At 39.2% G+C, this 12,773-nt stretch overlaps 1 protein-coding gene across 2 annotated transcripts; it reads right to left on the bottom strand.

Annotated features, from left to right (window-relative positions):
* Nucleotides 1-724: 724 nt before the first annotated feature.
* On the bottom strand, nucleotides 725-11,799 carry meiob (meiosis specific with OB-fold). Of its 2 annotated transcripts, none has more exons than XM_062054923.1 (13): nucleotides 11,554-11,799; nucleotides 11,323-11,380; nucleotides 6,084-6,215; nucleotides 5,925-5,997; nucleotides 5,641-5,836; nucleotides 5,072-5,172; nucleotides 4,902-4,954; nucleotides 4,653-4,748; nucleotides 4,484-4,573; nucleotides 1,576-1,720; nucleotides 1,318-1,504; nucleotides 1,160-1,246; nucleotides 725-1,089 (listed from the first exon to the last, which is right to left on the bottom strand). In XM_062054923.1, the coding sequence occupies exons 1-13, from the start codon at nucleotides 11,599-11,601 to the stop codon at nucleotides 976-978; spliced, it is 1,380 nt and encodes a 459-aa protein (XP_061910907.1). In that variant the 5' UTR covers nucleotides 11,602-11,799; the 3' UTR covers nucleotides 725-975. The 2 variants fall into 2 exon arrangements, 1 of the variants encoding a protein (XP_061910907.1); XR_009826927.1 differs by having other exon boundaries at nucleotides 1,028-1,089; nucleotides 1,318-1,485.
* Between the last annotated feature and the right edge of the window lie 974 nt (nucleotides 11,800-12,773).

Here is a 12,773-nt window from a genome sequence, read left to right as displayed (position 1 = left end):
CAAACCGTGATCAATGTTTTAAATATTATTGGCTTGCGATACTCGACGAACGCTGATTATTGTATAAAACTTTCCTTTGCTGTCATACTCGTTTTGATTGATTGATTGAAACTTGTATTAGTAGATTGCACAGTACAGTACATATTCCGTACAATTGACCACTTAATGGTAACACCTGAATACGTTTTTCAGCTTGTTTAAGTCGGGGTCCACGTTAATCAATTAATTCCCACTAAATGGTGTACTTTTTAAATTCGCCTTAAAGACATGCACCTGCGGATAGGTTGATTGGCAACACTAAAATTGGCCCTAGTGTGTGAATGTTGTCTGTCTATCTGAGTTGGTCCTGTGATGTGATGGCGACTTGTCCAGGGTGTACCACGCCTTCCGCCCGAATGCAGCTGAGATAGGCTCCAGCAACCCCCCGCGACCTCGAAAGGGACAAGCGGTAGAAAATGGATGGATGGATGGATGTTATTAATAGCAGATAAACACAGGAACTATTTTGACTTATGGTTATAGTATTAGTTTAAATTTTTCGAACGTGCATATAGTTACAACATCGTACATCACATTACATAACAGAAAAAGCAGTAGGAAGAAGTATAGAGTATTAAATCCAACCCTTTTTCCGTTTCATTGCAATTGCTAACACGTTTCAGATAAATAAGTAATAATAAATATACATAAATAATCAAGTTGTCATACACATCATTCAACTGTGTGTGAATCATTTTAATATAATACATCAGATATGAATAATGAATGCAACTTTACTGTGAAACAGGTTGAACAGGCAATTTAACAGGGGAAAATGTAAAACAAAAACAGTTTTTTTTAATTAATAAACATAAACAAATACAGTAGATAATTTCAAGCATTTAAACACAAAGTCTCAACACCCATTGTTACTGTTTACTAATGGTTACTGTAATAACAGATGAAAAGGGTCAACAATAACTTTAAATGTGTTGCTCAGGGCTGCTGCAGTAGCGCCAACATGTGCTGCTTCACCTCACCCGGGTCAGCCAGTGAGCAGGCCAGGACAACCGCTCTGACCCCACTCTTTGTCTTAGTGGACGGTAGGATCTAAAACATCATGTGAAAAACCATTAGTTTGCATTAAATTGGAAAAGTAGAACGGGTATACCTACTGCACCTTCACATATGTTTTGCATCTCTCCAAAAGAAACTTCCACTTCATTGCAGTGCGCTCATCGTCGGTCAAACGGGTAAACTCTTCTGTCTGCAGCAAAGAAAGAGATACAGTTGATGTTTTTCTTTTCAATAAGAAGTAGTGTTGTTTGTAATACTAACAGTGCAGCCAAATGTTATCTCAGCCACTGGGTTTCTCAGGCTGCAGGCGTGCAGAGTACCCGTGTGGTCTGTGAGGTCCACCAGCAGGTCAAAGCCTGTGTTGGCTGAAAAGGCTTGACCCCTCCCCGGACACAACTGGTTACTGCAACACTGCAGGCCCTCAGGCGCCTGGAATTTACATCTGGAGCTGAGACAGAGGGCGGTAATCCAAAAATTATTCCAACAAATGCTGCATCCCGTGTGCTCGGGTAAACATACCAGCGTGTCTTGATGACTTTTGAAACCGAAGAGTCCAGGTCCAGCTTGGAGATGAAGCTGAATGTGATGCCAAAGAATATCTCAACAGTTTCCTGTGATTTCCCCTTCAGTTGACTAACCGTGTACACGTCAGTGATGGACTCCACTGCAGGATTATAAAATACATAATCACAGCTTTTACTAAAGCGAGTACACCCCTCATATTTCAACAACCATTGTATATATTTCTCAAGAGACAATACTATAGAAATTAAAGTTAGACATACATTAGAATAGTCCTTGTACAGCTTAGAAGCAGTATAGATTTCCTTTCCCCTGAAAATAATGTATGTTTCCTCAATTACACTACAGCCATGCTTAACTGTAAACTAGACATATTGGCACACTTGTATGTCAAGTATTTTTTTCCAAATCTCTACTGAAACACAAGCTGTACACTGACCACTCTAAAGCAAGGTTGTCAAACATACGGCCCATTGGCCAAAACCGGCCCGCTAAGGAGTTCAATCTGCCCTGCTGGATTAATTTTGAAAAAAATTATGTCTACCATGCTATTCCTAAATCCTCCGCTTGGGGTGCACTATTGTAATTAGAGTAGAAAAAGATGCCCAACTCCCACACTCACTGAACAGCAGATGGTAGTAATGTGCCTTTTGCTAATACTGTCTACCTTGGTTTCCACTCACCCTGTATTAGCCAAATGGTCCTTGTCAAAAATGAGAATAGAGAATAAAGACAGTTAAGTTTTCCAAGAGAAATTGACCAACTACTACTTATTCACAGAGATGAATGTAAAATGTGTGCTTGGTGTGTAATCAACAAGCATCGGCGTCACTCGTCCAGGCAAAAAATATGACATCTTGGAAAAAGAGAATATGTATTATAACTATATTGTTTTTTTCCAAATGCATTTTATTTAAAGTGTTTTTGTATATGTGAAAACACTTATCTTAGGAAATATGAGGTTGGTCATAATATGTTTTGTATTGAGGTTGTAATATGAACATTATACTATATTCTTCTTTGCATGAAAACAGTGAACAAGGAATATTTCAAGTAAGTACAATCACTACTCTAAATAATGCAATATTTTGTTTGTTTTCCCATTTCATATACATGTTTCACACTACAAACTATTCAAACTAATGTACGATTTAATGTAATATTTATAAGGTTATGGTTTCATGTGAAGATGTCGAAAATATAGTGGTGCAAGGGATGCTGAGAACACTTAAGTTTTCCAGCAAAATAAACATATCCCCATAAATCATACATACATCAATCATACATATTTGCAGTCTGAAACATGCATATTAAATGATAAAGTAACAAAAATATGGCATTATTTAGTCGGGCTGTGAATCATTGGACACCGCACGATTAGAATCGATTCTTGGGGGTAAAGATTTGATTAAATTTGTTGCTACAAATTATTGTTACAGTGTAACAATTATTGTTACCTGTGGTAATGCCACCATGATACAACGTTTGTATTATAATCATTGAACAAAGTAACAGTGAAGCTCAATTAATTAATCATTGAATGGAGAACTGGGATGGGATTAAATAAATTATCATCTTCTCACTCCCTTTCAGGCAAAACTGGATCATTACCTTTTGCATTATATTAATTAATATTATTATGTGTTGTCTACCTTGTATTTTCTTTGTGTCATTGCCTGAAATAAATGAATGAATGAAAAATGAAAAATAAATCGGTTCTCGATTCAAAAAAATGTTTCGATTCAAAATCCATACTTTTTAATAACATTGGGTGCCAGTTCTATGATTCACGACATTCCTCCAAAAAGTACATACACATCCATCCATCCATCCATTTTCTACTGCTTGTCCCTTTCGGGGTCGCTGGAGCAACAGCTCTGACAAATAAATAAACTGATTTAGTTTTAAAAAAGGTCAAGCTGGCCGGGGTTGTTTTCCAGTTGATTTGGCCACTCTATTAATTCGGCATAGCTTGGCTCAAAAGTTCCATATTTGCAGCATGACCGTGTCACACTCTCTCGGCTTCCGTCTGTCCCAACGTTTCAGCCTCTTCTTTGTGGTCGCTTCTATAAGCAGCAGTTCATCCTCCGTATATTTAGTTTCAAAAATATAAGGTTGTCCAAAAATAGTCGTCTTTGATGTCTGTTGCGAAGTTTGCCATGTTTAGAAAACAAACTCACGTTTGATTCCGGGAGTAGGAACATATTTGTTGCAGAAATTTGTAAGTGCGCTGCTTTGTAAACGGAAATAAGTGAGCCGAAGAATTAGTTCTGGCTGTGCATAAAATGACCCCAATACAGTAAATATTGTACATATTACATATTGATATGATCATGTTTGTTACATAGATTTGCATTATATATTGATTTGCAGCGTGTACCGGTATATAAAACATTGATGGAGGGTTTTGAAGTTGTTTTAGAGGCTTGGAAGGCTACAACGGTGACTCCCATTAGCCGCATCTTGAAAACGTTTTTTATCGTCTTCAAAATCCTAAAAAAAAAGATGTGTGTGTTTTTGTCTCTCATAATGATTGTGAACAATAGGCAAATTTCAAAAAAAGTGCGGTTCCCCTTTTAAATACAGCAGGTGTGTCACGGTGGCCCATGTAAAAGAGTTTTAAGGGTACAATCGAAAGTGGCTGGTGCAAGGCATATGGCAGCATTAAGGTACACATGCAAACATAAACGGAATACAAGAATCATGGCTGGCTTATAAACCCTCTAAATTACAATAAGAGACAAGTGTGAGGAAGCAGTGCACCCACAGAATGTAGCAATCATGAGCGGTAGGAGCGCTGAAAACCGAAACAAACACTAAACACATGACACATACAACACAAAACCAAAACAGTCATGAAAGTTCATGACCAGGTGCTCTTTTTCAAACACGAATAACAATTTACCTGGCATATCCTCTGACTTGTCGATTTCCAGAGCCCCGGATTCCACCATCTCTTTAGCATAGCTGTAAAGCAGACTGGCCTCCCGGGTGTCTGACAGCAAACGATGATTGACATGTACAGCAACACATGACTTACACGGTGCGATGTTATGCGTTGGTGATGTGTTTACCAGGATTGACGGTGATAATCGTTTTGAAGTTGACAGATGCATTCATTCCTTTGCGGAAGCTGTCAAAGGTAATCTTTGTATCGGCTAGGAAGAGCACTTGGAATGAGGAACCCAAAGTCAAAACAAGCGTAAGTTATCTCAGAAATAACATAAAGCATTCATCTCAAATATCAGCTGTGCGGGAATGTTAATATGATGTGACAGGCAGTAATAAGAGTCAAATAGAGATCAGTTCTGTGGCTTCCCTACCAGTCCCTTTGGTTACCGAAGTCTGGATAAGATGAATAGCTTCTCTGTCCCAACTGTCAATGAATCAGAGATCAGAAAGTTAAAAATTTGACATGCAATCCAACTCGATGTGAAACAAAACAACACACAGTAGCCAATGCAAACATGCAACATTGATACACGGGACACACCAGATGAGTGGAAAAGAGGAAACCAAATCATCAAAAAGCTTCACTTCCAGCCTCTGTCCTTGGCGTCCATCGGATGTCCTGAACAGTTTAGTCTCCCCAATCTGAAAAAGAGAAGGGCAAGGCATTTAAAATGAATTCATTTGATAATCTGGCTTTGAGGAAAATACAGTATGTATGTTTGAAAGCTTGAAGTTTGTTTAACAAGTTTGTTGGGAGATACTTCTCCCCCCGCACTAAATCATGTAAGCGGAATTAATAATGTATAAGGTCAAACTTGTATGAGACTATTGAATACTGAAAAGTAATGTTGTAATTGTTAAGTAATGACAACAATGTATCGACGAGCGGTATTATTAGCAGTAGTTTTAGGCAAAATGCTGACTAGGCAGCAATATAACAAAGATCTGCTGATGTTATCTTTTGGTTCTTTATTTGAGCTCGTTTTTAATTGTGATGAGATAGTCACAAACTACTCCATGATGATTACCATATTGCTAAATAAATACCCCTGTGACAGTGTCAAACTAAACTGAGCATTATTATTACAAAAACAAATGTAGATAACCTACTGATTTCGCAGCAGCAAGTATGTTTATAAATGATCCTTCCAGACTCTGTCCGTTGGCCACTATGTCTCCCAGAGTGTAGAAGTCTCTGGAGTCCTTAACTGGCAGGTGGATCAGCGGCAGCAGGCTATCTGTGGTGTCCATGTCTGCACACATATTCACCTGGGAGTGAACCTCTGTCACCATCAGCCTGTAGGGACTGAGAGAGCAGATATGACAATGTCATCAAATATGTTACACTTAGATATAAATTGCATCAGTAGCGTGTTGTGTGAGTATTATGTTACGTTGGTGTTGTTGGACAGAACCTATCATCCTTTTCTGGGTCTTTGGTGGTCACTAATGGATTTTCAATGGTGACTGAAGAAATAATATGATTAGGCATTAAAATGAAGCTTATGTCATCTTTTAACAATGATTTAACTTTTAGGAAGGAGAGGTCTCACCACAATCTCCGATGCTGAAACTGCCATAGAGCCCATTGATGTACCCATCATTTCCCCAAGCCGTCACATTGATGAAGAAGTCAGGAGAGTCCTTGATGGTGAAGCGAAAAGTAAATCTCTCCATACCAACATCTGAAATGGTGATATACAATAATGAGCAGTCAACATCTTTGCTGGACATCCATTGTTTAATTTTATTTAGCCATGCCTCCAGGTGACTACAATCTGTCGTGTTGGTCAGCTTTAGTGGCATGTAAAGCTGGGTGTCATCAGCATAACAGTGAAAGCTAACACCGTATTTGCGTATGATGATGTTGTAGATGCTGAAGAGTGCAAGGCCAAGAACCGAACCCTGTGGAACTCTGCATGTTACCTTAACATACTCCAAGGTCACAATGTTATGCGAAATGCACAGCATCCTGTCAGTAAGATAGGAGTTAAACCAAGTCTGACATACGAGCGTGTTTTGATATGGTCTATAGAATGTTATGATCGACGGTATCGAAAGCAGCGCATCAACATGGATGACGCATTAGCAATAGATCATTAGTCATTTTTGCGAGGGCTGTCTCCGTCGAGTGATTTGCCCTGAAACTGGACTGGAAGGGTTCACAGGGATTGTTAGACGGTAAGTGTTCATTTAGCTGCTGTGCACATGTTTATAAATGATTAAACTATCACTCCATGATTGATGGAAAACCTCAAGTTTAGTCGCACGCCATTTACGTTCCAGCTTTTTACATGATAATTTAAGAGCTCTGGTTTCTTCTGCAAACCAGGAGGTATGCCTTTTGGGGGGCTTTTTTTAGCTTTAGCGGTGCTATACTATCAATGACGTTACGCAGGGCATCGTTAAAGTTTTTATTGAGGTTATCGATAGAGCCCACATAATTTGGGAATGGTACCATTATCGAGGGCAATAGGCCAGCAAGAATGGTAGTTGTGACAGCAGTAATGTTGCGGCTGCTAAAGCATTGGTTATTAGTAGCTTGTTGACAATGAGTCAGAACTTCAAATTTGATAAGGTAAGGATCGGACATTACTTTAGTTATTATTTGTGTAAGACCACGGCTATCAAGTATAGTCTGGAGCGCCACGCACAGAGGGTCTGACAGATATTCATATGGATATTAAAATCCCCCATTATGATTGTATTATCTGCGTGCGTCACTAGATCAGCGCCAAACTCTGAAAATTCCCTGATAAAGTCTGAATAGGGCCCAGTGGGGGCCATAGATAACAGCCATAAGGAGAGATCGCAGTGTGACAGACCTCATAGTAAGCAGCTCAAATGATTTATATTTATTACTTAGGTTATGGCTAAGGTTAAGGTTTTCATTCGATATTAATGCAACCCCTCTACCCCTTTTAAGGGGATGGCCAATATGTGAACTCGTATAGTTAGGAAGAGATGCCTCGTTAAGTGGGAAAAAATCATCTGGTTTTAGCCAAGATTCGCTGAGACCAGTAATGTTAAGATTGTTGTCTTTAATGACCTCATTAACTAATAACGTTTTTGGAGACAATGATCTGATGTTTAAAAAGCCCATTTTATAGGTAGTGGGTTGTTTTGAGGCATTTTTGTTAATGGTATCCGTAGTGCTGATATTAATAACATTACGTCTATTTTGTGTAGTGCACCTAAAATAATTTTGATCACATCTAGGAATTGATATGATGGGTATCTTGAGATTATTTTCTTGGTGCTGCAATAGATTTAATGCATCATAATTTTCCACCTCAGTAGAATGCATGTTCACCTCTGGCATAGTCGCTACAGAAAAAAACATTATGTGAGTTATGTATTATTCTATGAGAAATGCTATGTGTGCAGGAATTTTCCAACCTGGCACTGGTTAGTTGTATCTTAATTGACTCCTCACCCGGGCTAACAGACACTGTAATTGCCTGTATCCGAGCTTGCTATATTCTAGTTAGTCAAGCTTGACTCAAAGAGTAGACTATATTTCTGGAAAGAGTAATGGCGTCTTCCCGGTTAGGGTGAAGGCCATCCCTCCTCAGCAACCCTGGCTTGCCCAAGAAAGAGGTCCAATTATCAATAAACGTTAGTAACTGTTCTCTACAAAAACTAGCCAGCCACTTGTTAAACCAGACTAATCTGCTATACCTCTCATCATTGCCTCTCGCAGGCAGGGGGCCAGAGACAAGTACTCGATGCAGAGGCATCTTTCTAGCGAGATTACAAGTCCGAGCTATATTCCTTTTTGTAATCTCTGACCGTCTCATTCTAGTGTCATTGGAGCCAACGTGTACAACTATGTTCGCGTAGCTAGTGGTGTGATTAACCTATCGTACGTGTTCACTAGGCCTGTTGCGAGTCAGCTAAATCTAGTATGCGTTTTAACTGGTTCACCGTGGCTTGTAGACCACAGTGGGCGAGTCAGTTCGCTACAACTAACGCTAGCAAACGTGTCCGCGGCGTCTATAGTTAGGAAATTACTCTGTTCTAACTGGTGGACATGGTCCTAGAGTAGGGCCAACCTATCCATGAGAACAGTGCACGAAGATCAGGGAGCCATACTCACGTTGTTTTTTTTCACCGAGTCGAGTTCTTGCTGTCTTAGGAGCAAAAGGGGAAGAGTAGCAGCAGCGTGAGGGAGCAGACGCTTTCGGAGCTTAGTTGCGTAGTATCTATGTGTGGGACGGTTTTAGACTGGTAAAATTGGACCAGTGCAAGGCTCTAGCAGTGTTGCTAAGTCCGCTTCTTATAAACTACTTTGCGCTGCCGTGTGATTTTTTTGGCAAAGTTGCAGGTTGCAATTTTTTTGGGTTATTTTTGAACAAGTACCATATTTTCGAGATATAAGTCGCTCCGAAGTATAAGTCGCACCAGCCGAAAATGCATAATAAAGAAGGAAAAAAACATATAAGTCGCACTGGAGTATAAGTCGCATTTTTTGGGGAAATGTATTTGATAAAACCCAACACCAAGAATAGACATTTGAAAGGCAATTTAAAATAAATAAAGAATAGTGAACAGGCTGAATAAGTGTACGTTATATGACACATAAATAACCAACTGAGAACATGCCTGGCATGTTAAGGTAACATATTATGGTAAGAGTCATTCAAATAACTATAACATATAGAACATGCTATATGTTTACCAAACAATCTGTCACTCCTAATCGCTAAATCCCATGAAATCTAATACGTCTAGTCTCTTACGTGAATGAGCTAAATAATATTATTTGATAGTTTACGGTAATGTGTTAATAATTTCACACATAAGTCGCTCCTGAGTATAAGTCACACCCGCGGCCAAATTATGAAAAAAACTGAAAAATACGGTTATTGCTTTTTTGGGCTTAGTTTTTCTATCTGTGCGGTGGGTAGTTTCTCTCCATTTCCTGGAATATCTTGCTCACCTACAGTATTACGTCGACTTAGAAATGTTCCCTCATCTGAAAAAAACTTTGTGGCACAATAAAAACTGCATATTTATTGAAAACATTTCCACTAAAAACAGTTTAACAATAAAAACAATAAAACATATTAAGAAGAAAATGTACAGTATATGAATACAACTAGAATAAAAAAAAACCTGGATATTTCTGTGCACCTTTCTCCTGGATTAGGCCAGTCCTTCTTAAATGGTTGGGGGGCGCGATGCGATTTTAGGCAAATTCATGCACTTTAATTTTTTTCTGTTACAGACTTACAAACAGATGGGATGGGATGGGATGAGAATCAGCACCTCCAAGTCTGAGTCCATGGTTCTCGCCCGGAAAAGTGTGGAGTGCCATCTCCGAGTTGCGACGGAGACCCTGCCCCAAGTGGAGGAGCTCAAGTACCTCGGAGTCTTGTTCACGGGTGAGGGAAGAGTGGATCGTGAGATCGACAGGCGGATCGGTGCGGCGTATTCAGTAATGCAGACGCTGTATCGATCCGTTGTGGTGAAGAAGGAGCTGAGCCGGAAGGCAAAGCTCTCAATTTACCGGTCGATCTACGTTCCCATCCTCACCTATGGTCATGAGCTTTGGGTTATGACCGAAAGGACAAGATCACGGGTACAAGCGGCCGAAATTAGTTTCCTCTGCCGGGTGGCGGGGCTCTCCCTTAGAGATAGGGTGAGAAGCTCTGTCATCCGGGAGGAGCTCAAAGTAAAGCCGCTGCTCCTCCACATCTAGAGGAGCCAGATGAGGTGGTTCGGGCATCTGGTCAGGATGCCGCCCGAACGCCTCCCTAGGGAGGTGTTTAGGGCACGTCCGACCGGTAGAAGGCCACGGGGAAGACCCAGGACACTTTGGAAGACTATGCCTCCCGGCTAGCCTGGGAACGCCTCGGGATCTCCCGGGAAGAGCTGGACGAAGTGGCTGGGGAGAGGGAAGTCTGGGCTTCCCTGCTTAGGCTGCTGCCCCCGCGACCCGACCTCGGATAAGCGGAAGAAGATGGATAGATGGATGGAGACTAACAAACAGTGTTAATAAAAGTATTCTTTGTTGTAAGGTTATATATAGTTCTATATTATTTTGTTTCCTTAATATTATAAAGGATACAATGTTATGCAGAGGTGTACTCAAAACAATTTTATAGACAAATTACACTATTTATAGTTGCAGCAAAGAGAGGTGAAGGGTGGGGGAGCGCGCAAAATATTTTCTTCTACTTATTTGGAGGTGTAAGAGAAAATAATTGAAAGGCATTGAATTCCGCAAACGGACATGTGTTCCACAGTCCCAAAACACAAAATGAGTGACCCAAAAATAGCCACTTAGGTAAATATCATCCATCAATTAGGGTTTAAACATCTCAAGTTATTTAAATAATTCAGGTTTTTTCAAAAGTGTTATATTAACTGTGCTTATTATTTTACTGTTGCGTATGTATAGTGTAATAATAACGGTATCTATATTTGGGTGGATGCCAGTTTGTATCGTTTTCATTGCAATGGTTGCTTGATTTTCTGGCAAAATCTGGCAACATTGGACTCAGGACTTTAGTGGCTTACAGTACAGGTCGGTAATATGAATCTGTCAAAAGTCAAAAATACAAAATGAATGCTTAAATATCTTAATATATGACTTAGAATAAAATATTGACTTAATTGTATGATATCATCTTGGCCCCTCGGTGTTTGCTTACAAGGGTGAAACTTTTAACATGAAACCATATACATCAATGTCCAGAAGAGGACGCTATTGTACAAGACACCAATGCACATAGGTCATGTCATAATTCGAGTACATTTTTAATAAAACAGCAAATTTATACTAACTTTTTCGGTCAGGGAAGCTCCTTGTGTCAGATTTTCCTATGATGATGCCAACCACTTTCTAGAAGAAAAAAACGCATGGGTTTAATATTTTGCCGACATACTGTATGTTCTTACATAGGAAACCAAGCGATTCATAATTCAAAAACATAGCAGAACATATAACATGCTCGACAAAAATTGTTTATTTATGGCCGAATTCTCCAAGAACGAGTAGAACACGATGGTACTTACAGGCTGAACAATGTTGGGATGTAGCTCAGAGATGCTAATGGCAGACATTTTTCAGTACCCTTCCTAATGAACTAATAGCTTGCTAATGACTACAAATATAATCCTGGGAAATATCAATACTTGAAACTAATAACCTACAATAAAGACGTTTTAACGTCGTTTTACGAGGCAAATGCTGTCCAGACCCCAAATTTATCACAGACAATCTAACTGGTTAGCTCATTATTAGCTCATGGAATGCCTTCAGGTGCTGCCGGAAATGCTGCGTTCATGTGTATAGTCGTTTTATATACTCTTGTTGTTAGCTCTTATTTGATCACATTGATACTCCAGTAACTGTAATAAAATGTATATTTGTTTATTATTCACAGTAATATACGATTGTATTCTATTTCCATTCCTTGTAGCTGCAATAATACATAGGTAATAGCATAGGCATGCCCCTGTATTGTGCGTATTGCTTAGATAATATATTCCAATCCTAATTCTGCAGCACTGAATTTATCCCCGGACAGCTTTGCTAAAATGAATGTGACAATTTCCTGTTCGTTTGACTGAACAAATGCTTATCTGATGCATGATATACTGTCTTGTATAGAAAGCATGTGAAGGTTTATACTGCAGCCTTGTTCCTCTTCTATCTGTGTAATCCTCACCGCTGGTTGTTTGGGGAGAATATATTATCTCTTTGATGTATGTTGATTTTTAGGCTTGACGGGTTTTAATACAGGCCGAGATGCAGGGGAGTTTTACACAGTGTAGAATTATAAAAACACAATAATATCCTATCACATGATACCATGTGCAAGTTATTAAGCACTCATTATTTACCTGGGTAAGGGTATTGATCTTCTGTTAAAATGAAATGCCATTTTAAATTCAAATTTCATTTAGTTTTTCCATAAATACATTGCCTGTCTATTAATCACAGCAGCACTTTTATGGACCGTCAGATAAATCACGTAAAACTTAAGAATTTGGTTCAATGATTTATTCAAATTGATTCACAAGCCCATGTTAATCGCTCATCAATCATTTCTTGAGCCAATATTCAATTACTTCTCTCTGAATATTGATGAAGGTATAACTTTCCTGCCATCATGTGCAAAAGAAGATTGTTCGGTAAAGTCAACGCCGTCCTAGATGGAATGAAGAGAATACAACGTTGAATTGCAGGTGACGAAAAAAAAACATTGGCTTTGACCTTCGAATAGATATTT

This window comes from Entelurus aequoreus, linkage group LG08, assembly GCF_033978785.1.
Source record: "Entelurus aequoreus isolate RoL-2023_Sb linkage group LG08, RoL_Eaeq_v1.1, whole genome shotgun sequence".
Lineage (NCBI taxonomy): Eukaryota > Metazoa > Chordata > Actinopteri > Syngnathiformes > Syngnathidae > Entelurus > Entelurus aequoreus.
Note: the sequence above shows the minus strand (reverse complement) of the source record. Positions and strands in the feature narration are given on the sequence as shown.

Excerpts from the sequence above, each read along its gene's own strand:
- meiob (XM_062054923.1), bottom strand. The coding sequence starts at position 11,601 with ATGTCTGCCATTAGCATCTCTGAGCTACATCCCAACATTGTTCAGCCT. Across the intron at positions 5,837-5,924 it reads TTCTGTCCAACAACACCAAC|TCCCTACAGGCTGATGGTGA; the intron begins GTAACATAATAC and ends CTGCTCTCTCAG. Across the intron at positions 4,749-4,901 it reads TTCGGTAACCAAAGGGACTG|TGCTCTTCCTAGCCGATACA; the intron begins GTAGGGAAGCCA and ends CCTCATTCCAAG.